The sequence below is a fragment of the Triplophysa dalaica genome, chromosome 1 (genome assembly GCF_015846415.1).
Source record: "Triplophysa dalaica isolate WHDGS20190420 chromosome 1, ASM1584641v1, whole genome shotgun sequence".
NCBI classification, from domain to species: domain Eukaryota; kingdom Metazoa; phylum Chordata; class Actinopteri; order Cypriniformes; family Nemacheilidae; genus Triplophysa; species Triplophysa dalaica.
In genome coordinates, this window is record NC_079542.1 from 18,675,564 (window position 1) to 18,701,060 (window position 25,497).

Below are 25,497 nucleotides of genomic sequence, written 5' to 3' on the forward strand. Positions count from 1 at the left end.
TGCTTGGTAAAATTGTTAAATAGTTGAAATGAATTATTAAATTACACATGTAGATTAAGTTATGTATCAAGCATTGTATAACCAGAAGTGTGTTTGTTTGTGTAGGTAAGGAGCGCTCTACACTCTGGGACCAAATGCAGTTTTGGGAAGATGCCTACCTGGATGCTGTAATGTTAGAAAGGGAGGGGATGGGGATGGATCAGGGACCACATGAAATGATTGACAGGTTTGTGTACACACTGATTCACTCTTCAGGAACAGAACAGCTAAATGGTAACATGTTGGACTTTATTTGAATAGGCTTTAAAGGGACGGTTTACCCCAAATTGAAAATACTTTCATCATTTACTCACCCTCTAGGTTGTTTCAAATCTGTATACATTTCTTTGTTCTGATAAACAGAGAAAGATATTTGGAAGAATGCTTTTCACCAAACAGTTCTTGGCCACCATTGACTGCCACAGTAGAAATAGTTACAATGGTAGTCAAAAGTGCCCCAGAACTGTTTGCTTTCTTACATTCTTCAAAATATCTTCTTTGGTGTTCAACAGAACAAAGACATGTATTAAGCAATTTTCCTACTATGGTAGTCAAAGATGGCCAAGAACTGTTTGGTTTACATGTTAACTGTGTTGTGATGATGTTTTGCAATTACATTTTTTGCTGTGGTCTGTCAGGTATCTGTCTCTGGGAGATCATGACCGCAAGAGACTTGAGGATGATGAGGACAGATTACTGGCCACTCTTCTGCACAACATGATTGCATTCATGCTTATGATGAAGGTATGTAAACACTGATTCTTCCACAGATGTATTTTGTATGTGTAAGATATACATCTCCACAAATGTGACGCATAAAATTGTTGCCAAATGATAAGTGTGTTATACGGTAAAATGTATATAAATGATGATGAAAAATCTGATTGTTGTTTTTGTTTGTGTAGGTCAGTAAGAATGACATCAGGAAGAAAGTTCGCCGTCTGATGGGGAAATCTCACATTGGACTCACACACAGCCAGGAGATCAATGAACTCCTAGACCGTCTTGCACATTTGGTTAGAGCCGTTTTAGTTAAAAGACAGCTACTGCATTCAGGGGCATCACAGCCATTTCTAACTAGTCATGACAGTCACTTTGGAAATGAAGTGACTTTTAAGCTGCTGTGCCAAACACATTAGGTTCAAATTGACAGATTCTGTATCTTGTTGCAGACTGGTCGAGAACTTTCCATCAGGCCGAGTGGCAGCCGCCACATAAAGAAGCAGACGTTTGTTGTGCATGCTGGGACGGATACCACTGGCGACATATTTTTCATGGAGGTAAGCTTCTGTTTGTGTATGACATTGAACCAGTCTGGATGAAAATATATGTTCACTTTTTCCTTGTGTGTGTGTGTAGGTGTGTGATGACTGCATTGTCCTACGCAGTAACATTGGCACGGTCTATGAGCGCTGGTGGTATGAGAAGCTCATTAATATGACCTACTGCCCTAAGACCAAAGTATTGTGTCTGTGGAGGAGGAACGGCCAAGAGACACAGCTTAACAAGTTTTACACCAAGAAGGTATGAAGCACTGGTTTCATGATGGTTTTGTGTTATTTCAGTGTAATTATTGTACACCTTTTAATTATTTGTGTGTTTGTGTTTAGTGTCGAGAACTCTACTATTGTGTTAAAGACAGCATGGAGCGTGCTGCCGCACGACAACAAAGCATCAAACCAGGTACAATGTGTGTATGTTTTTGGGGTAAAGTCAAGTGAAATGTGCCACAGTCATCAAAGCGTCGCCAAATGTACTTTATTTCACCATTGTTATTCAATCATTCAGTGCAGTCAATATTCAGTTTTGGATTATTGAAATGTTTTCTTGTGGTGAAAAAGATGTGAAAGTTTTTCCGTGTGTGTAGGTCCAGAGCTGGGAGGAGAGTTTCCAGTTCAGGATATGAAGACAGGGGAGGGTGGTCTCCTTCAGGTCACATTGGAGGGAATCAACCTCAAATTTATGCACAGCCAGGTAGGAGGTCTTTCCTGCACTGAAACCATGACAACGTGTTTGCCAGAATTCGACATGCCCCTTCCTATCATTCTTCATCCATCCAGTTCCACTTCTCTCAATTCTTTCCCTTTCTCATCAGTCCACCTCAACATCTCCTTGTGTCTCTTTTCCTTCTTCTGACTCTTTCGTTCTAGTTATTCCTTTCTTCCTCTTAGAATATTCTCTGGAACAACTGACAATAGTGTCATAAAAACATAATCAAAACAAATCAAATACAAGTACAAACTGAATATGAAACGTTGATTTGGGAATTAAGCTCTAAAATAAATAAAACCGTGAAAGCTAAATAGCTTCGGGGTTGTTCCTTGAGAAGTTCTGAAAGGAAAAGCTGTTTACTTTCCGTTGTTATTATTGTTTGCCTTTATTTGCTGGATGTTTGCTTTGGGGCTGCATAATCATTAGCAGAGATTTGCTTTTTCAAATGCCAGAACATTCCACCTGCTGTGTGTGTTAGTGTGACGTGTTAATGGTCACGCCGTCCAGCTCTGCTCCTTACAGTTTGTGAGTGTTGGTGTGATCGTGTCGGTTTGTTGTGGTGTGACAGAGGTAAGATGTAGAAACTTGTGCAGAACATTTAAGCAGAAATGTATCAAATACGTTTTGGGAAGGTTTGAAGAATGCATCCTTAAAAAATATAGCTTTAACAGTACTTAACCATAGTCTTGTAATAGTCAGAAAACATGTTTAATAAAAGTAAGACATTACACTTTCAGATCATACTGTATCTTAGTTTTCTGTGTTCTTCTGGTATTTCACTTTTGACTATGGTAGATTTGACTCCTTAAACACTATTACATGTAAAAAAGTATTCTTTTCTCATACAAAGACTATAACTAAACTGCACTGATCCTGTTTTTAAATGAACAATACATCAAAATAATTGATGCACCGAAATGAAAATACTAGACCGAAAATTCTGAATGCACACAGAAAATGACTTATTGAATTATTTTTACCTTGAATTGTATTGATAATGGATTTTAAACACACTAAAAACACCAAAACTCAACAGAATATATTTTTTAATCATTACTTGTATATACTTAATGCAAAATTCTATGCAACAGAACCAAGTTACAGACTTGGCAGCACTTGCTGAAAAGTTTAGTTCAGATTTTTAGCTTTTCTGCCCTTCGTTGTTATATTTGTTTTATTCTTTGTTATAATGGGCTGACATGACCACCCTCTGATGACAGGAGAGGTGGGGCACCAGATATTTATTCCATTTTTTTCTTCTGTGCATCTCTAATGAAAATCCATTATTAAACTCACTTAAGTAGGAATGTAGTAGTTACATGTTCACAAATACACTGGAAAAGATTCAAGTGTTTCATCAGCTTTAAAACAGGTTGGCTTGCTCCAGCTTTATCAGTCAATTTGAGCAAACTTGAGCTTTGTGTTAAAGATAAGCTTTGAAAGAATTATAGAGTGGGGTTTTGACTGTCCATGTAGTGTAGTTGTGTGTGTTGTAATGGTTTTGGCACTGTTCTGTTTTGGCTGTAGGCATGTGTGAGGGAGCTGGTCTTCATTGCTGGTGGAGGAGGCATGGAGGGTAATGGGGTGGGAATCACAGCAGGGCTTTAAAATCATCTGAATACATCAATAATGAAAGATATGAACTGTTTACTCAGTTGTACAGAACCTTTGTTCATTCTGTATGAAATCAGTGGATGTAGTGTAACCCGGTACGGGTGGGCTCGTATCACCATGAGGGGGGTTTTCTGCTCTTTTTGTCCAATAATAATCCAAACCGTTTCTCTCTCATGCTCTCTCCCCCTGCAAGGAGCGGAAGGTACACAACCTCTGCAGTTTTGTTTTTTAGGGTGACATTTTCCATTACTTTCCTTTTCTTTAATCCGTAGCTTTTCTGGCAAATGTCATTTTGTGTTTTTTGTATTTTTTCTCTACTTTTATTTCTTATGTTTTCACATGTGTTTGTGTCATTTTTTTCTGTTGATGGAATTTTCCATGGATGTCTTTGCATGGGCCCTATCTGCGCAGATCACTAGCACCAGGATTTCATTCTTAGCTGTAGGTTCATTCTGTATAAGCTCTATTCCATATTACACTTGCTCATCTGTTAGCAGTCTCAGATTTATTCTTTAGTGCTTCAAAAACACATTTTACAACTCTCTAGTGCCTCAAGAACACATTTATCACACAGACAAGTTTAGCATGAAGGAAGAGCTCAGGTGTTGAAACTCTGACATCTCGGTTTCTCCATTTGCGTCACTGGCCCATGTAATTCTCTCAACATGGAAACTTCTCTATCTCTGTGCAGTATTTTAGTTCTGATAGCTTTTCAAGAGCTTGCTTATCATGTTCTTCTTGTTTTATCCCTAGTTTACAGTTACTAACTGTCCAGATTGTCATCTCTTCAAAAAATACTTTTGTTTTTTTTCCCACAAGTGTGTGAGTTGGTAACAGTGTGTCCTGTTGTTTTTTGTTTGTTTTTGTTTGTTTTTAGGTTTTCATAGAGCTGAGTCACATTAAAAAGTGCAATACAGTGAAAGGAGTCTTTGTCCTGGAGGAGTTTGGTAATTACCCCCATTTTAATTCTAGGCCTGTACGCGACACAGCGGTAAATCAGTCTCACAAACACGCAGAGCAGAGATGTTAACAATCGTATTCAGATCTGAGAGATGTGTTGGTCAGGATGAGCAGAGGTACCACATGCTTTATATTTTAGATATAGATGGGATTTTTGGAGAAGTTTATAAAACTCAAAAGTAGATAGTTTGGCTTTCATGGTTTCATTCATCAGCTCAGTTTCACTTAGGAAAAGTTAGTTTGGTTTTGTCTTTAGGTCGCTGCAATAAGAGGAGAAGGCTCAACACAATCTCACGTGAATTCGTAACTGTTGTCTTGAGGGTCTGAAATTGTACAATCTTATTTGTACGTTTTAGTGCGATTTGCTTTCACGCCATGTTTAGGGGTGGGGTCAGTGTAGGGGCTACAGTGTTGCTTTTTTCTAACAATCAAATTTCTTGTACGATTCACATTGCAAATTCACATGAATTAGCTACATCTTAAAATAGTTATGAATTCTGATGAGATCAGGTTGAAAGTCTGCTTTGAGTGAATAGAATAGTCTTCGAAAACAAACCTTTCATTTTGTCAGTACATGAATAACTAAACAGAATATTTAGAATCGTTTAAGCTGTTCTGTTAGAAATGAGAGGATGACAACATATTCTGTAGTTGTAGACTGAGCTCTAGACTGGGTTACCGCTGTGTCTATGTGCTTCCTTTTTGTAATCCGCCCCCTCATCTTTGCTGCTATGAAAACCTTCATTCTCCAGCAGGTAAAGTGCTGTCACCTTTATCTTCTCTTCTTTAACTGTCCTCTTCATTGAACTCTCTACATCATCTCTCATACACCCTCCTTCACCACTTAAGTCCTTCTACACCTCATCTGCACCGCACTGCCTTCATGTCATATGTTGCGTTTCCAAAAACCCAAGTTCATACACTCATGCCTGCAGTAAAAATCATTTCATAAGTGATGGAAAAACCCAGCAATCCCCGGATTTCCTGTCAGCTTGAATTTGCTTTGACTTTTTTCTCCTCCTTGATTCTGTAACCCCTTACATACGTTTCTCACTTTTGTGGGAAACTACTGATGGTAAATATTGTGCAGTCATGTGACATCTGGTTCTTTTTGTAAGTTAGCACAAATGATCATTATACCTACTGGATACGGTGTTTGAACAGTCATGGCTTTTAAAACACACCACAGGTACCTGGGAGCTTGAAATGTCGAGAGTTAATGACAAGGGGATTCATAATACGCTCTGTTCGAAAACCTAGTGATTTTAGGGCAGTGTACCAACTTGCCGGCTAGACAATAATGCTGCCTCCTCAAAATACCTATGGCAGCATTGCAAGGATCCTTTAGGAGAAGGCAATCCCAGAATGCTTTGGAACAAGCTTAGCAAAAATAAATCCAAGGTAAAGGAAAAGTTATTGTGATTAAATGTATCCCAAACTGTTTTTTTTAAATAAAATAAGTCCGAGCCAAACCCAGGTGCGCAGAGCTTCAGTGTATTGTGCCGTTTACTTTTTAAAGACCTGCTCTTCAAAAACTTAAGTATTAGATATTTTTACTAGAGAACACCAAAAATGCTTAATGTGAATATTTGCAGTGTGTTACATCCCCCTTTTCCTTTATTCTGTTTACTTTCTGTCTTAGTAAAAAAGTATCATGCAATTTTTCTTGCGTCTTATAAATTGCGGTCAAGACTCCCAGGCACTTAAAAAGATAATTCACAAAAATATGAAAACATATAATTTACACCAGTTAAAGCCTATAAGGCATTGACCTCCATTGTATGCACACAAACCCACTGAGACATTTCTCAAAATCTCTTCTATTGCATCCCACAGACAAAAGAGTCATATACAGGTTATACTGGGTTATATAGGGTGAGTAAAGGAAGACAGAAATCCTGTGTGAACTATTCCTATATTTGTGCACAATTTTCTTGTCATTCAAGAGTGTTTAAAGAGTGTGGTAGCTCACTAGGTTTTGGAACGGAGCTTTCGGTTAGTAATACTTTTCACTTAATTTGCCATGAGCCTTATATATCTCTCCTCTCATATTTCTCTCTCTTTAATTCTCTCTCTGTTTCTGCCCCCTGCCCTTTATTTATTGCTTTTGTTTTTTCCACTGCTGTTGAACTCTTTGTTTTGTGTCTTGCACTGGGGTTTGCAGTTCCTGAAACTAAAGAAGTGGTGATCCACAAATACAAGACTCCTATGGTAAGATTTAAGTAGCTATACTGTGCAATACACTACGCAGTACACTATAATATTTCTTCAGTCGAAATGACCTCTTTCTTTTATACTCAGGCACATCAGATCTGTTACTCGGTGCTCTGTCTCTTCTCCTACATGGCGGCAGTCAAGGGGAAGGAGGCAGAGGGCAAACCCAAGATGCTGTCTCCTCGTCCACTACCAAGCTAGTAGAGCACACGTCTCCTACATTCACTTCAACCTGCTCCTAAAATGCCTGCAATACATCATGACTACCTGACTACTGTACCAAGCTCCTTTTGAAGACCCTTGCTCCAATATTGATTCCCTCTTAGATTTGATCACATGCCTGATATAACGCTCCATCTCTAGTATTGTGGGTTCTCATTTTCATGATATGGACATCAGCCAGGACAAGATTTGACTATTATAGGTTGATGTTGAAGTATCTACATGCTTTTTTAAATTATTTATTCGACCAGAGCCATTGCATGCAGTTCCCTTGCGCAGCTCTCGTGAGTTGGCAGTGGCATGCAGAGAATCAGGTAAATGTGTTGAGCCCCACCCTGCTCACTGGCCCCCTCTCCTCTGAAACCAGTTCACAGACTGTGTAAGTAATATAAATGTGCTAAATTGTATCGTGAGCTCCAGTCTGTTATGTCTGTGGTGGGTGAAATGTTCTAAGTCTTTGCATATGCTGCCACATATGAGGGGTTTTGCCTTAACCGCCCGCAACGGGGCAGCTGTTTCATTCGTAAATGTTCCATTTGCCCTTCTTCACCTGCTGTCAGTGGTCTACGGTCTGTATATCTCTTAAGCTCTGCCACGTGAAACTCAAACTACTGTACTCGCTGTAAAGATCCCTGTCTGTGAACTGCTGTGTTGAAATGCATGTCACTTTAAGAAACAAAAAATGAATATTTAAAAAAGAGATAAAATAATGTACATCTTACTGAAGCAATGTTGAAATAATGTCAAAAATGTTAAGACGCTGTACTTTGTTTTCTAGATGTTAAATACTATCAATAGTGGGTACTTAGAACAAGTCCAGTCATTCCTTCAGAGTTCCACTGTCCTCCGGAGCTCATGATATGGAAATCAGAGAGTAACACAGTGGATTAGAAATCAGTTCTGTTTCCGGTCGTTCTTGTTTAGGAAAAACAATGAAATTGGCATTATTGATCTAGAAAACGCTGCATTTGGAGATTGTTCGGTTACAATGGGAAAGCCCAAGTCGTGTGTCCTGCTACTGAAACGCTGATGAAGCAAGACGTTGTCTATTCCAAAACGTTCTATTTAAAGTGTCTCTTCCTGCTTGTGTGTGTGTGCTTGTGTAAGAAAGACGACGAGAGAGTGTGTCTCGAAATACAGATGATTTAGACCATCTCTTGACGACAACTAGCTGGAGGGATATATATTTTAATGTTCTTTTATGGTTTACTCACATTTTTAATAGATGTACCGTACATGTATGAATGTGCACACTACAAATGTGGTGTTCCATTTAATTCAGTTGTGAGCAGACTGCAAATGGACTGGATAAGCCAGTTGACTATGGGTATAGAGTTGTAAATAGCACAAAACTCATGTTCAGGGTCTGGGTCCTCTAAAAACAGATGTTGTGAAAATAGTGGATCAGGTGTGTAGCTAAAAGTGTGAGAGAGATAGAGTTGCACACTCATTTTAGTCTGTGTATTGTCTGGAACAAGAAGAAATCAAGATATTGGATGTAAATATAAAACAAAAATATTTATAGAACCTGTACAGCTTTGGCAATATGAAAATAAAAGATGTCCAACCCAAATGTGTTGTAGATAATTCGGTTCAGTTATTACTCAGCAGTGCGAATAATAACCTTTAAGTATTATTGAAATTAACAACTGTTTGTTATTCAATAATTTTTCTTGTTTAACATCTGACCCTTGCCGTGTTCTGTGTGCACGTGCAAAGGTTAGTGACCATTTTCTGCCATAAAATATTCTGTCACCTGACGAAACTTCTAATGTCTTTATTGTTTTTTAGAAAATAAAAAATCCATGTCAGAATCCTGCCAATACAATGCAACTTACATTCATACAGCATTTTTATAACAGGGCATCAAGACCTGACGATATAGCATCTTTAAATACAGGCGCTCAAACACCCACTGGGTAATCCTGAGCTCAAAAGCAATGTCTAGTGTTTACACAAAATAAATTAAATTTATACTAGATATTTCATACAAAGACATAATCTACACAATCATGGAAGAGACAGGACTTTAGCTAAATATGCTCTGTTTGCATTGTTAGTGCAGTTGCACAAATTGGCCTTTTTCAAAATAAAGGTTACAGAGACAAATGTCCACTGGGGTGATGTGTATGGCAATCAGTACAAAGATGTTTCTAATAATGTTTTAAAAATATTAAAAGAGAAATACATTGTTAAATGTAAAAGGCACTTTTACAACCAATGAATCTGTGCTTTGGACATATTTTAACAAACTATACTTACAGTAAAATAGAATAAATAGGGGAAACTAATGATGTACACTGTTTTCAGCTCAATTCAGACTCTATAAAGATCTGAATGTTTTAACAAAGGAGATACAATTATTTGAAGACATAATTAGAATTGGTTTCAATTGTAATCTTAGAATGAGGGGGAAAGGGTAACAATGACCAACAGCTAAAAAGGTTCAATCTGCACAATCAGTGCCCACTCAACATGCACAACATGAGCAATGAGAACATTGATGATGCAGAAAAACCCAACAGTATAAGATCCATTCTTAAGCCAGTTATTCACATATAAAACATTTTAAATTAAAACCATCCCAAAAACTGTCCCTCATACTGTATGTATGGTCAAAAGGAAATGAAATAAATGAACTTTCTAGGCATGTGCAAGAAAATATGAATTGAAAAGCCCCCCAAAAAATCTAATTGCTAAAACTGAAGTGCCCCCAACAACAGCAAAATAATCCCTTCTAGAATTCAAAGCTTCTGGAGGTTAGTAGTTGTTAAAGTTACCTTAAAGTAACATTAACCCAATACCGAAGGACTGACTGCATATGAATCTAGCTATGAGTTGTCTAGCTATAAATGTCACTGAATGTGGAAGCACTAGTGTCTAAATGTCTCCTCGAACAGTCTTCCGAAGGATCCTGAGACGGGACATGACCTCATCCCAGTCCAGATATGCTCCTTCAAGATGTCTTGTGCTCTGAACTGAACGTGAGGCATAACTTCTTCGGCCGTGCAGCAGACGCCAGTTATCAAAGGTCACCAAGTCACCTGCACAGAGCAAATCACATTACAACCAGTGACATGAGCCAGTTCCTTATTCACACATGATTATTTTGAAATAAGCTGTACAGTAAGTCAATTCCTGACCTGGCTCCATTTTGTACGTGAACACATTCTCAGGTCTGCTGAGCAGGTCCACAAAAGCCTTTAGAGAGGAGTAGAAGGGTTGAACCTGATGCAGAGGCATATCCAACGATGTGTCTCTTGTGGCGTTGTTAAAGTTGATCCTCACAACCCGACCTTCATTGTCCACACTGTACATAAAAGCAAGTTTGCATAAAAAATATAAAAGTGACATTATCTTGACAAACAACAAATACACTTTCCCATGCAGTTTCCCAAATGACCAACAGATGGTAGTGTTAAGTACGTTATCGATGCATAGTTAGTGTTGCTGAAAGTACTGTATGTGTGTGCTTGTGTTACACTGTGTCTTACTCTATAATGTGGTTTTTGGACTGCACGCTGAAGTCGCAGTAATCAGCACCGCTGTCTGTAAAATCCACCCTGAGAGAGGAGAGGACAGAAAATGCTTCAGGATCATCCGTCCTGAGCCGCTCGGCCACGTGAAACCCATCGACCACTTCACTCTCACCACCTTGCTCAGCCTGACGGATACAATGCAGGAACTGCACCTGCAGTGCATACACGCAGCCAATGGTTACACACACATTAAAACTACAACAACAATCACATATATAATCACATATATTTGTGTTTTCAATTAGCAATAGGAACGGGTTGTTGCATGTATGCATGTCTTCAACCCTGATATAAAATCAGCACGCTATATGTCCAAAAATATTAGGGTGAGGTAATTATAATTAGCTAAATACAAAATTGTGTTACGTCACACAAATTCCACAAACTTTACGTGTGGTAAGTAAAGTAGGTTGTCAAGGCCAACATTTCTGATATGTCTTACTCCATTTATTCGTAAATAGGCAAAGTGTTTCTGTGAGGGTTTTAATATGAGGTTCCTTCATTGCTGTTAAGATTGTGTGTTTGTGTGCGTGTGTGTGTGAACTCACTCCAGGTGGATGGTGAAGAGCAGGGTAGTCTGTGTGCAAACTCAACTTCCCAGACGTATATGCAACATTGTTAGCCATAGGCTTGTCCTGCACTTGCCACGTGTGTCTGTGAAGCACAGAGAGGTCGACAGATTAGAGCAGGTGACTGTGGGCTTGTAAACTTTTACTACATCTCTCCATGTATTTATTGTAGGAAACCACAGCTGTAAAATGCTTTCTTGCTTTACAATAGTCTTGAGAGTAAATTTAAAGACTGAAGAATGGCTGCAATGTACAAAACAGATTTTTGTTATGGCAACACTAGTGGTGAACTATTTTTGTTTTGAAGATCGATTGATTCTTGACCTGTTCAGACCACTCAACACACACTTCAACAGACCACCACATACAAAAATAAATCACCACATATGAATTAATGAAATATTTAATAGTGTTATGGAAATTAGATATTTCTTAATTATAAAAGAAATTCACGGCTTGAAAGAAACAACCATTTTATTGCTTGTATAGCGTGTTTGCATTGAAAGAACGCACAAGGAGACATCAGCTATAAAAATGTGAATCATAAGATAGAATTAAGATAGCATAAGAGTTTTCACATTGAAAGCAATCATTTTCGCTGTGACTTCAATATTATGACATCATAACCGTTATATAAAATAATCGTGCAATTTTCTGTTTATTACATCACAAAGCTTGCTGTTTGGTCTGTTGATTACTTTTATATTTAATAAGCTTAAAAAGCATCTAGAAATTTTACTACATTATTTCATGTGCACAAAACTCACACGAAACACAAACTATATCTATCTATCTGTATTTTATTAATATCATAACAAAAAGAATTTGAGGGTCATGAATCTTTTGGTGTGTTTTAGGGGTCTTACCCTTCTAAGGTTTGGGAAGTTCTGGTATTAAGTTTTCCAACAATCCAACACTTTATTAATTTGAAAGTTTATAAATGTTTAAATTATTCTGTCTTGGACTAAACAATTTTAAAAGCATAAGCATATAAGCAAGCACGATTGGTAAAGCAAACGTAGTGGAATTGTAGACCAATTTTATATCAGGGCTGTCTCAAGAGTTTAACCTTATGTGGTCAGTGCTAATGACAAATAAAAGACTTTGACCTCTATTAAAAAAGGAAGAAAGAGGAACTGTGGTTTTAAAGGAAATGTGGCAGATTAGTGGTTTCAATAATATAGTACTGCAACCGTGACCATGTTACTGAAATCAGAGTCTTCAGCCAGTAAACCATCACACAATAAAGTCTTGATTTGGCAGATACAATGCTATTCATTCCATTTCAGGTCAGGGGAAGCTGCTTTCTGGCCAGTTTCATCATGTCTCCATGTGTTTCAGTTAAACTCCCAGGTCTAGCACTGTGTTAAATCACAACACAGGTGTCAGCCGAGAAAGACTTTACAGAAATGGCTGGCCATGAGTTCACAGTGTGTCTGTCTGTCCTCTCCATGACTTCTATCTGTCTGTCCTGTTGAGACTTCCACTCACTCACAGGTTTCTCCAATCTCAATCATCTTTATTACACTATCATCCTTCCTTCCTTCTATAAAGAAATGTGCTCTTGTGACGCTTGTGGATTTGGTGTCTGAGGGAATGTAAATCTAGACTTAATTCGCTCATGATTTATAAAAGAGTTTTGTGCTCACTAATCATGTTCCAGTGAGCCAAGAGCAATGGAACAGGTTTCTCGTTCACGTCATTTCTCATACATTTATAATAGACGTCAGAGGCCTTTTTCTGAGAGAGGAACATTGTTCTTATTGTTTGGCAACAGTTCGAGCATGAATTGCTTTCATCACACAATAATAGTGCAAACAGATGTAAACATGATGTTCACAATTATCATTTCAACAAGAATAATCTTCTGGAATGGTTGAATGGACAAAATCCAAATTTTACACACAACTTAACTCTCAGGTCAATATCCAAGAGAGATAGAAGACAAAACATGTAGAGGTAAAGGTAAGATGACAACCATTTTTCTTCTGCAATATGTGCATGGGGATGGACAACATATTTGAAATACCTAAAAGCATATTATTATGCAATTACAAAATAGAATATCTGCCACTCCTCGCCTTAAAGATAGCATCAGGCTTTTGAAAAATGGGTCCTGAACTATGTGTAGCAAAGCATTATTTCTCAAAAAGCTCCTCATTCTAGAAAAGGCAAGTGGGTTGCATTTAATATTGTGCAGTTTGAACCAAAACATCCTGTCAATGATATTTAATTCTGGTATTCAAGAAACCCGTCTTATTCAAAGGTTCATCCAGAAAACTAATTTGTTTATCTTATGTCAAAAATAACAAATTGTAATTTTTTAATGCAAAGACTGACATACAAATGGGATTACGTTTGAAAAGAAAAAAACAAGCGACAAACTTTTTATTAATGATCTTCAGTGAACTGAAAAAAGAATGGAATAATTTCTAAACATTTTTAATGCATACATTTATTTTATGAATTGACCATAAGAACATCCATTTAGGATTTTTTCCTAAGTGAGGCCCCGCGTCTTCAAAATGGCTTCAGCTCCTTTTGTTGTTACACAACCGAGCAATCATCAGACCTAATGACTTCCATGAGATGGGTACTCAGACTACTACTGATCTCCCAACATGTTTTCAACAGACATTGCGGGCTAAAGGAATTTATTTTCTTCAAATGTAAACCTGTCCAGATGTTGGAATTAGGGTAGAAGATGATTCATCTGACCGCATCATATTTTTCCTTGACTGTTAGTTTTGTGCTTTTTGAGCAGCTTATTTGTCTTTCTTTGTTGATGTTGAAAGGGGAATGGCAGCCTTAACATAAATGCCAATTTGAATAATTTCAGAGTAGCATAGACAAACTCACTGAGCGTCTAAATCAGTTTGCTGAGTAAATTCCTGCCTGACATGTGGAATGTTTGTCATTGTATTTTTAACTTTAACCACTATTACTAATATTTATCTCATTATCCTATAGTATGTTGGCATTATGAGAAGAGCTCCTCTTATTTCGGTTACTGTTATTTTTTGTACTTTTGTGTTCTTTTCCTCACTCATCAGAGTTAAAGTTAAAGACCATACCCGTAAAATGTGAGCCGAAGATAACCGATTCTCTGGCTCAGTCTGGCCACCTGGCCCTGCTCCACTGGTGCTCCTCTCAGGTAAACAATGCCAATGCGTCTCAGAGCCTCCAGCCAGGCCAATGCTTCCTTATCATTGTGCAAAACCTCCTCAAAGTCTAACGTGGGGATCTTTAGGCAAGAATCCCAGTATTCACGCTCTGAAACACAGATACAAATATAAATGTTACATAACACATAAAGACTTAAAGGGATAGTTCATCCCAAAAAAATTATGTCATTCGCACAACTTCAACTTGTTCCAAATCTGTATAAATGTCTTTGTTCTGATGAACACAGGGCAAGATATTTGGAAGAATGTTTGAAACCAAACAGCTCTTGGCCACCCTTGACTATGTTGTTTGGTTACGAATGTTTTTTTAAATATCTTCTTTTGTGTTCATGTTTAAAAGTACATGAGGGTGAGTAAATGATAACAGATTTTCATGCTTGCTTTGTGTGAACTAACCCTTTAACTGTGCTCCAGTGCTGGTCACAGACAGATAAAAATCAGAGTCAACAGTCCCTCACTCAGGTGGAGACAGGATTATAGAAATGATGTTAGCACTACTCATTAAGACTTGACTTGAATAAAATTAAATGTGAAATCCATGCAAATGAAACACGGCAGAAACATTATGCTCACATATCCATCCCTAGCACATGAGTTCTCTGTGTGTGTGTGTGTGTGTGTATGTGTCAAGACTGAGGCCAGAACAAATTGGTCAGAACACTGTGTGAGGGCCAGCAATGTTTGAGAAAGAACTCTTCTGGAACAACTCTTATATTTACTTCAACGCTTCCTCTGGAGAAAATAAATGTGAGAGTGCATGTGTGATTGAGCATTGTGCACTTATAATTCACTGCATGGTGCTCTGTGTAGTATGCAGGCAAATGAAATGTTAGTCTGAACAGTCTGAAACATGTTCATGATAATAAAACTGAAAACAGAGTGGGTGGTGGTGAATGAGTGTGTGACAGAGAGAGAGAGAGAGAGAGAGAGAGAGACAGACAGAGAAAGAGCCGGGCACTGGGCCCGGGGTGAAGTGTTTCAGTCGCTCCAGGTCAGCAATGCTCAGCTCTAATTGCCGTGTAATGCCCAATATTCTCAATCTCGCTGACATACTAGGATTTCCTGGCAGACCAATCAGAGATGAATATCATGTCATTATTTTATCCATCTGGGCCTCTGAGAAGTTTTTAAATCAATGACTCTTTCACTCCTTAACAAACACGTGTACAGATGTATACTAACTTATATAAGGGCACAGGAAAAGCAAGGTGTTAACTTGTGTGTTACTCTTGTGAGTTGTCCAGCTATGGTAATGTGATGTGTGGCTCCTGTAACTGGTGGACAGCTGCTTCCAGTCAAACTATGTCAACAGAGTCCCTAAGAGTTCACCACGCTCAGCACGGACAGACAGTAGCTCACATTAAGAGCATTATTAAGTTCTCCAATGGGTTGTGGAGATGTTTGCTTTGATATATTTGATTTAAATTATTTGTCTAATTACATTTGCATGTGCACGTACTTTATATTCTGTGCTGAACAAGTTTTTCAAGTAAATTAAGAAAGACAACTGTTTTAAGTGAAGCCATTAGTTTTCCATTAAACATTTGGAAAATGTGGGTTTTAAATTTAACGCTGTGAAACTCGGTCGTCGCTCTGTGCTCCTGTGGTCTTTTTGTGTTTGGAAATTGTGAACTGTTTTGCATCTGCTAGTTTTATCATTTAGAAATGTGACTGAAGTTAGTGCTATGGAAGATCATGATGTCATGGCATGCATGATGTCAGCTAGACATGTTGTAACTCGAGCGAAGCGCACTTGTGCCCCCTTGTAAACTAAAGCGGCTATAGCCAAACTGTGAATCAGTGCACTGGGTCATAAAAATTGCAGTGTGCGCTGTATGATTCTGCTAGAACCTCATAATGGCTACAATAACTCCAAAATACCTTATAAATCAACATTTTTTTATATTATCTCTACTATTATTAATATAATAAAAACATTATAAATGTATATAGTATGTTTTTACAAACAATATAAGTGATAGTTCACCCAAAAATGAAAATTCGTTCATCATTTACTCACCCTCATGTCATTTCAAGCCTGTATGACTTTTTTTCTTCTAAAGAACACAAAAGAAGATATTTTAAATAACAAACAACATTGGACCCCATTGACTTCCATTGTATGAACACAAAACCACGAAGACATTAAAATATCCTAGTCGTATACAGTCATACACAGGTTTGGAATGACATGAGGGTGAATAAATAATTTCAATAAATTTCGATACATTTACTGTCAACTATCCCTCAACTATTATACATTTTAAGCATTTAAAATTGATCAATGCAGTAGAAATACAGAATATCTGAACTAATGAAAAGTCAGTGAAACGTTTTGTACGTCATAGGGCCTCTGTTTGTCTTCTGTCTCCTCAATAACAAAAGTGAAGTAAATTCAAGGTAGACCCACTGGTAACGAATGAGCGGGAAAGCAATTTACTGCCCTAGAAGACGCTGGTTTGCTCAACGCAGGGTTCTTGAGTGGGTGTAGAAGTGTAGGAGGGTGTGAAAGTATGTTGGTGCAGATCCAGTGATAGTCCTATTGGCAAGCATTAGTGACTTGAATCTGACACAGGCTTCAACCGGTATCCAGTGGAGAGAGATGAAAAGGGGTTTAACATGAGCCCTTGTTGGCCATTGGAAGACGATCTGAAGGCGCTCTGGACCAGCTAGAGGGGTTGGATAGCCTTTGCAGGAAGACCAGCAAGGAGAGCATTGCAATAGTACAACCTTGAGATTACCAGGGCCTGGACAAGGAGTTGTGCTGCATGTTCAGTGAGATAGAGTCTAACCTTTCTAATGTTTAATAAGGCATATCAGAATGACAGCGTTGTCTTTGCAATGTGATCATTGAAGGACAGCTGTTCATCAAATATGACTATGAGGTTCCTGGCTGTTTTGGAAGGAGTGATTGTATTATTGCCAATTTGGATGGTGAGATAGTGTTGCAGCGTGGGGTGTGCCGGAAACAAGAGTAGTTCTGTCTTGGCAGGGTTCAGCTGGAGGTGATCCTCTTTTATCCAAGCTGAGATGTCTTCTAGGTAGGCTGTAATGCGAGCTGCTACAGTGGTTTCATCTGGGTGAAACAAGATGTAGATCTGGGTGTCATCAGCATAACAGTGATAAGGGAAGCCGTGCGCCCGTATGATGGGCCCAAGGATGTTGTGTAGATGGAAAAAGCAACGGTCCAAGCACCGATCCCTAAGAGACACCAGTGATCATGTGGTGAGTAGTGGAAAGCGAGCCCCTCCATGACACCTTGAAGGATTTGCCGGAGAGGTAGGACTTGAAACAGCGTATAGGAAAGCCTGACATTCCTAGAGATGACAGGGTTGCTAGCAGTATCTGGTGATTGACAGTGTCAAACGAAGCAGATAGGTCTAGCAGAATCAGGACCGAGGATTTAGATTTCACCTTGGCTAGCCGCAGTGCTTCTGTGACCGATAGCAGTTCAGTCTCAGTGGAGGGGTTTGTTTTGAAGCCAGACTGCTTGTCATCCAGTAGTTTATTCTGGGATAGGTAGGAAGACACTTGGTTGAAAACTGCCCTTTCAAGTGTTTTTTTTTAAATAAATGGGTTGAATTTTGATGAAAAGGTGCCGGTGAGAAGGGAGGTGTTGATGATGTGTGTGAGTGCAGGTGTGAGTGTGCTGGAGATGGCCTGAAGGAGATGGCAGGGAGAGAAGTCTGCTGACTTCAGTGTCAGTCAGTGGGGTTAAGAGAAGAGTTCAATGTTTAAATAATTGATTATGTGTTTATTTCTTTGTTCTGATGAAAATATTTGGAAGAATGTTAGCACATGACATTTCTGGGGCATCATTGACTTCCATAGTAGAAAAAAGAAAAGTTAAATTTACCTAAATTCCTTAAACAGAACAAAATATACAGTATGTACAATTATTTTTCCTACTATGGTTGTCAGTGTTGCACCAGAAATTTCAGATGCTTACATTCTTCCAAATAACGTTGTGTTTAACAGAACAAAGAAAAGTATGCAGGTTTGGGACAAACTGAGTGTGAGTAATTCATGACAGAATTTTAATTTTTTGATAAAGTAGACCTTTAAAATCAGGGCATTACTCTTCATAGAGACTGTCGAAGAGAGAGTCATTAATTAGAAAAATCTATACTTCAAATCTCAGGACATGTAAATATATGGCGATTGCTTGTTCTGGCAAACACAATGCTGAGTCTGTCATAACCACAGTATCTCTCAAGTTTAGTATAAGAACAACAGTTCACTATTTCTCAAATTGCCTTAAATCTCTATTCCATCTGGCGGGAAGTAGACAAAGACTTTCCATTCAGAGGCGATTATGGGGGGGATGAGTGCTTGCACACTACATAGGTATATGCTGTCTAGAACATATGCTTCACAGACAAATTTTATATGAAGCCATCCTAAAAAGTGTTGTCTAACCAAATAAAAGCCAGTCACTAAGCCAAAAGTATCAAGAAAATGTGCTATTCCATGTTATAACAGGTAGAGCGTTATGGTCACTTTACACAAATAAAAAAAGTTCCTCTGTGCTTAAAGATTTCCACTTTGCCTGTTTTTGAAGGATGAAGGAGAATTTGGACTTAAGAAAAGGTTGATTAAATCCATGAAGAAAAACAGGGAGGAGCAGAAGCATGTGTTCCAGTACATGATCTAGGCAAAGCACTTCTGCTCCCACTGAACTGGCAACATTGGAGTGGAAACTTCTGAAAACCAGAACATTTTAGAGGGTAAAACTGCCCTCATATTTACAACAAGTCATTTGAACACTAAATAGAAAACTGTAAATTAAACCAGCTAACTGTCAGGTCTGTTTATTAGTTTTGGTTTATGTTCTGAATTCGGTATATGCCATGTCTCATATTTTGTATTCCCAGACTGTCATGGTCATGTCTCTGATATGTCATCTTCATTGGTTCATTGTCTTGTTTAGTCATTAATCCTCGAGTTTATATTATCCTCATGTTTCCATAGTGTTTAGCTGTGTGCATGTCACTCTGGCAAACAAAACAAAAGACAAAATGAATGAATGATGATCAACCCACCATTTAGGAAGAGTTCCTCTTGCCGAGCCTGTCTTGCCTCAGAAGAAAAACATCTTTTCTTGAGCCACTCAGGCTCAAACTCACTGCTGTGCTGATCGGGCCATAGTATGGACACCTACAATGAGTTTCAGACAAACAGGTTTATTAAAGACTGTCAGACAAAAACGAATATGTGTAGCCTTCTAGCGTATGTCCACCATGTTCTCTTACTCAATTGGCCTCATGTAATATGTGTTTTTTCTTTCATCAAACACACTGAGATTTTTGGACAAAATGACAAATTTCTCTTTGACAAGGTAAACTGTTGGTAAATAAATTAATATTTGAAAACAAAGCTATCATATGGCTTCAGAAAACCTGGATACCGCCCAGAACAAGTCAGGCTGTGGTCACCATTCACTTTCATTGTATGAAAGAAGAGTAGGTTCTTCTACTCCATGAAAGAGAGAAAATCATGCAGATTTGAAAAACAAAGTCAGGTTTAAGCTTTGCTTTACAACACCAACCTTATTCTCCATCAGCTGCACCTGGTCCATCCCGGTATGCACATCCAAATCTGAGAAGAGCAAGCTGCGCGCCTGTGCTGACTGCAGCATACAGAGAGGACACTGGCAGTTATCTCTCAACCAGGTGAAGGGATACAAACTACACGTTCCATCATCCCACTCAATGTGCAGCAGCCTCTCCTGATCCAGCGCTCTGGCCTGTCTCACTCCAGGACTACCCCCAGCAAAAGGCAAAGGGGCTGCTGCCAGTGTCTGATTCCCAATACGAGGAGTCTTGACCAGATGAGGCCGACTGCTGGCCTTCTTCAGTGCCTGGACGGCACCTCTGGACATCCAGCGGGTAAGATAGGATAACATCCTGATTCTGATTTATTGTGTCGACAGGCTGCTGTAAATCAGGGGACACAAAAACATTTAATTGTTGTGTTTAGAAGTTCATTCTATAAACAGACGCTTAGTAAATAGATGAGTCACCACACTAAAGAAGCATTTTTGAATAATGTTTATAGTAAGATTGATTTAAGTATACAGCACATTGCTAACGGATTTGAACCATCAAGTTCTGTTTTGAGTTTTTTCCCTGACTAAATAAATCTTGACTTGATCATGGCTTTTATGAATGTTTTTTCTTCACTGGCTGTGAAGAAAGATTTCTCTGGAGAAATCAAACAAAGCTGTAACTTTGTGATACCACGACTCTGAGTTAGTCCTTGGTGCTTGACAGTCATAGGGTGTAAAAATGACGACATGCAGAGCTGAATGACTGTTGAGATAAATAAATTTGACAACAGTACAATACAAATATAATTACATCAAAGTAACCAAGTTAAAAGGAGTCTTTGTGACTTATGGACTTTAGCAGTGCCTGCCACACTACATAAACCATGACTAAAACATAACTGAACTCTGCACTTAAACCCTAAGGAAGAATTTGACTTTTCAAGACCATGTGTACCATTCCACAGAAACACTTTGTGTAATTCTTATATAACCTAAACAATACCACATGAACAGAACTTGTACCTCCATTTTCCCACACACGAGCACCTCAAAATCGACAAATACAAGAGGAGCCCTCAAGGTGTGATTTATTGTGTCCTAATATAAATAATGGCAAACACTTGCTTAATATTTTTATTTCATCTGTGCACTTTTTATTGGTTGTGTTGTTATCTGAAATGTCTAAAACACTGATTATCACATGTTTACTGTATGTGATATATTTTTGTGTAACTATTTGTCTAGATGGAAGCAAATTTGGTCACTTGAAATAAATTCTCAGAACAGAACCGACAGATGGGGTTCCTATGGAAAAAGTGAAGCTGACTGGCCTGGGCGTGTCAGACGTAAGCGCGAAATTTTAACCATCCAGTGGATGGGTAGGGGGAGCTATGGATAGGTGGGAAGCCCCTCCCACCGGCCGTCACAGGCGAAGGCCTTGTTTCTCTAACAGCGCGAAGCTGCCCGGCACCGTAAGGGCGACTGGGGAGGCGGCTATTTCCTCACTGAGGAAACGCACTACAGAGACCACTTCCTAGCGTTGGGAGGAGTTTTTAGTGGAGACACCAGCATGGTCTTGCCATCAGGGCAGAACTCATGGGAAGAATGTGCGGACTGAGGAAGTGCCGCAAGGTGGAGGTCCACCTAGGGAAGGTCATGGGTTACCAAGGTGGGAACCAATCATGAGGATACATGAGACGGAACCACCCTGCTGGGGGGTTAATACGTCTGGAGCACTAGGTCCGGTTAGAGCTGTACGCTAGATAACTTAGCTGACACCCGGACTAAGGAGGCAGGGCTGATCTGCCCAGCCCGCCAATAGGAGCTGCTTAGCGATGGATGAAATGCCTATTCTTCACCCAGTGGGGGAAGGTGATTTCGCAGGCGTACGCCCTAGCGGTTGCCGGTCTTACCTGTTGTGCAAGACTTCAGGTGACACCGGTTCTACTAGGAGGCTGTAGAACCTTGCGAAGGTATTGGGCGTAGCCCAACCCTCAGCCCTGCAGATGGAGACTCCTGGTGGAGTATTCCCTAATGCCAGCGGGCCTGGGATCTTGGGACCGGTACACCATCGCGACGGCCTGCACGATCCGGTGCGGCATTCTATGTTTGGAGTCCTCCCCTTTGTTGATCTCCAGAAGACAAAGAGTTGCTCAGAGCTCCTAAAGCTCTGTGTACGGTCCAAGTAGAGGCACAACTTGCGTACTAGACACAACACGGTTGGGATTGGGTCTTCCTCCCCGGTGGCGAGTGCCTGCAGGTTCAACACCTGGTCCCGAAGGGGAGTGGTGGGAACTATGTGCACGTAGCCGGGCCGGGGTCTCAGGATAACGCGAGAGTGTCCGGGCCCGAAATCTAGGCAATCTATGGACGTGGAGAATGCTTGTAGGTCCCCTACCCTCTTAAAAGAAACGAGCGCCATCGGGAGAGCTGTGGTCATCAAGGGATGAGAAAGAGCGGTGTCTCCCAGGGGCTCTAAAAAAGGGACCTCTGTTGGCCCGCGAGGACCACATTGAGGTCCCAAGATGGTACGGAGCGTGGATGAGGCGTATTCCACCTTCTTGCACCCCTTAGGAACCTAATGATCAGGTCGTGTTGTCCCAGAGACTGGTTCATGATGAATGGCAATGGCGGCTACATACACTTTCAGTGTGGAAAGGGAAAGATTACTCCCGAGTCTATCTGGAAGGACACGACATTCCCGATCGAGCAACTCCGCAGGTCTTCTCCTCGGGAAGAGCACCAGGACGAGGAAAGGCGTCACTTAAAGGCATACAGCAGCCTAGTGGCAGGGGCCCTAGCCTGAGTGATGGTCTCAACCACCGAAGGGGTCTAGACCACTCAGGATCTCCTCGTCCTGTCCAGGAGCCAGACATGGAGGTTCCAGAGGTCTGGTCTCGGATGCCAAAACGTGCCCTTCCCCTGAGAAAGCAGGTCCTTCATCAGGGGGATCGGCCAGTCGGAGTCATTGTCAGCAGAATTAGCGCCGAGAACCAAGTCCGGATGGGCCAGTATGGTGCACTTGATGCTCCTCTTCCCTGACCTTGCACAGAATCTGTGCAATGAGGCTCACTTGGGTGAAGGCGTACTTCTGCTTGTCCCGCAGCCAGCTGTGCGCTTGGACAGGGAGTGCCATAGTGGGCAATGGGGGGTGTCCAGGGAGGCGAACAGGTCTACCTGTGCCTACCCAAACTGCAGCCAAGGGCGATGGAACTAGTTTGACGTGTATGCGCCAAGAAGGGGGCATTCCAGGTCTTATTGAGTTCCTTGTGCACTTCCGGGAAATACGGCACCGGGGGCGGGCGTGGCTTGGAGACGTGCTCAGACCCGGGGTACCACCTATCCAGCCGCGAGCTTTGGGGGTGAGGCAGTGGGGTGCACTGCAACCCAATGCTCACGGCGGCCCGAGAAAGCATGGTTGACATTTTGACCTCCGCTTCTTCCTGGGCTCAACCCCCCAAGGGAGGGAGCTCCGAGGAATCTTGGGGGCCAGAAGCCAGTAAGTCCCCCTGCGATGCTGCAAAGGAACATCACATCATCATCACGCAGCGTTTCTGAATACGTGGCTGAGGAACAAGACGGGGTGGGACCGTCATTGGGGAACGGTCAGACGAGTGAGACGGGGTGCAAACGCTCCGCGAGCCTGTGGCTGACGGATTAACGCTCACAACAATCCCCACATCACCCTCATCGCTCGCTGTAGTGGACAGCAGGGCCGGGAACGGAACGGGAAGCAGACGAGATGGTGGCTGGATCCCGAAAGAACATAGCCATCCCTGACTGCAATGTCTGGATCGCCATCCGCCCACAGGCTCCGAAGAACAAAAGGCGAATGAATCCAGCACGCCGTCTCCCTTTTATACCCAGATATCTGAGGGCGGAGTCCGGTATGCAAATTTAATTCGCCAATTTTACTGGCCTTTTCAAAACTAGACAGCAGATGATAGGTTCTCAGGTCAAACCCCATCTGTCGGTTCGACACAACGTCGAGAGACCGACAGAAGGGGAACATCTAAATTGTACTTCACAAGAATTTTGTGTTCCACAACATCATTGGTAAATTACATAATTGTATATTTAAATCCATTTGTGTGAAAACTATTGATTAACTAATTATCTAACTCACCATTACGTGTATTTTTGATTAGATATTTCTATTGTAAACGAATTGTTCACCCAAAATTCTGTTATCATGTACTCACCCTCTTGTAATTTCAAACCTGTACGACTTTCTCTTTTCTTCGAACACAAAAGAAGATGTGGTAATAGAACAGCGCCAGCAGCCATTCACTTCTATTGTATGGACAAAAAACAAATCCAAGTGAATGGATGCCGGTTACCAACATACTTCAAAATATCTTCTTCTGTGTTCGGTGGAAGAATGAAAGTCCTACAGATTTGAAATGACAAGGGTGAACTACCACGTTAAGGGAATACAACCTACTTCTACAAAGCTATTAGCCTAATATTTCTCTTAATTAATTATAAGTTTTGCTCTTAAATTTTCTCCAGAAATCACTTGTACAGTTCCAATAGTATCTTAGTATCTTATGTAATGCACGCACCTACGTCATGTGACCCACGTATCGCGGTGAACACAGAAGTGGGTGAAAGGTCATCATCACTCTATTCACAACACGCCGCCAGCTAAACGATCACAACATATACAGGAGGTACATCGACGTAGACAGACACAAAATTATGATGATAACCATGTGACCACAATAACATTTGCTTAAACCTTACTTATACAGCAATGATCATCATTCAGTATTTAAATATTTATCTTTCTTTGTTGCTTCCGGGTAGTTCAGTTCCTCATCCATTGATCGCGTTCTTATATAAAACACATGATACGTTTGACAAAACTAACTTTCCTACCTGTAACCTGGGGTTTCCATTATAAAATTGTGATATGATGCGTGTTTACAAGGACAACAGCTAAACTGCACAACTGCAAGCAAGCAATTTTTTCATTCATCACTCTCACATCCGTGCAGAGGTCCAGTCAGTGCTTTCAAATTAAACGTCCAGATATGCTGTTATTTCCATTTCAAAATGTTTAAAAGACAAGTGTTGGCACTTACCGTGACGATGGGGTAAATTAAGCCTCGGTTATTGGAGCTTTATATAGAGCTGAGGAAGCGTGAGAACTCACGGCGGTGGAAGTGGGTAAAAGGTTATAGCTGATGCAGCTGCTGCTGTTACTGCGCACACATATCGCACTGTAAGGAGCTAGACTTTGACTTTGTCACTTAGACAAACCTACGTGCAGATTTGCTCGACATATCGACTTTTTTTCCTAAGATTTAATTGCGGCTCTAATTACGTAAACATAGCCTACATAATATAGTGTTACACTTATAAGTTCACTGTATTCAGTTGATTGAGTAAACTCGTTCAATATTACTGAGTAACTGTGTCTCCCAAACCTTATCTTGTATATTTAAGATCCTTAACACTATACTCAAATTGATGATACTTACATTTCTTGTCTTTGTGGTTTAATGTAAAGAATTTATGACTTTGTGTCAACTATTTCATGAACTTCATTCTCTACAGAAATACATATAAAAATACACGTTGGATGTGTGCTTTTGAGAATTAGGATGTGT

At 40.1% G+C, this 25,497-nt stretch overlaps 2 protein-coding genes across 23 annotated transcripts in view; one reads left to right on the forward strand and one right to left on the reverse strand.

Annotated features, from left to right (window-relative positions):
- madd (MAP-kinase activating death domain) overlaps positions 1-8,614 on the forward strand; it is a 49,453-nt gene extending 40,839 nt beyond the window's left edge. For 12 of the 20 annotated variants that reach the window (XM_056745373.1, XM_056745365.1, XM_056745403.1 and 9 more), the window contains 10 exons: positions 106-226; positions 678-783; positions 945-1,055; positions 1,212-1,319; positions 1,399-1,563; positions 1,650-1,722; positions 1,907-2,013; positions 4,523-4,592; positions 6,770-6,816; positions 6,907-8,614. In XM_056745373.1, coding sequence (XP_056601351.1) covers positions 106-226; positions 678-783; positions 945-1,055; positions 1,212-1,319; positions 1,399-1,563; positions 1,650-1,722; positions 1,907-2,013; positions 4,523-4,592; positions 6,770-6,816; positions 6,907-7,020 — 1,022 coding nt within the window. In that variant the 3' untranslated portion in view covers positions 7,021-8,614. The remainder of the gene's footprint in view (positions 1-105; positions 227-677; positions 784-944; positions 1,056-1,211; positions 1,320-1,398; positions 1,564-1,649; positions 1,723-1,906; positions 2,014-4,522; positions 4,593-6,769; positions 6,817-6,906) is intronic. The other 8 variants (XM_056745432.1, XM_056745448.1, XM_056745457.1 and 5 more) reach the window with 1 other exon arrangement.
- A 184-nt stretch (positions 8,615-8,798) lies between these two features.
- bbox1 (butyrobetaine (gamma), 2-oxoglutarate dioxygenase (gamma-butyrobetaine hydroxylase) 1) lies at positions 8,799-25,106 on the reverse strand. Of its 3 annotated transcripts, none has more exons than XM_056745565.1 (8): positions 24,970-25,106; positions 19,883-20,270; positions 19,377-19,491; positions 14,224-14,422; positions 11,129-11,234; positions 10,536-10,732; positions 10,185-10,351; positions 8,799-10,085 (listed from the first exon to the last, which is right to left on the reverse strand). In XM_056745565.1, exons 2-8 carry the CDS (start codon positions 20,237-20,239, stop codon positions 9,922-9,924), a joined length of 1,305 nt encoding a protein of 434 aa, XP_056601543.1. In that variant the 5' UTR covers positions 20,240-20,270; positions 24,970-25,106; the 3' UTR covers positions 8,799-9,921. The 3 variants fall into 3 exon arrangements, with proteins under 3 accessions (XP_056601543.1, XP_056601551.1, XP_056601533.1); XM_056745573.1 differs by having other exon boundaries at positions 19,883-20,267; positions 24,970-25,094; XM_056745555.1 differs by lacking the exon at positions 24,970-25,106 and adding an exon at positions 24,085-24,104.
- Positions 25,107-25,497: the final 391 nt, after the last annotated feature.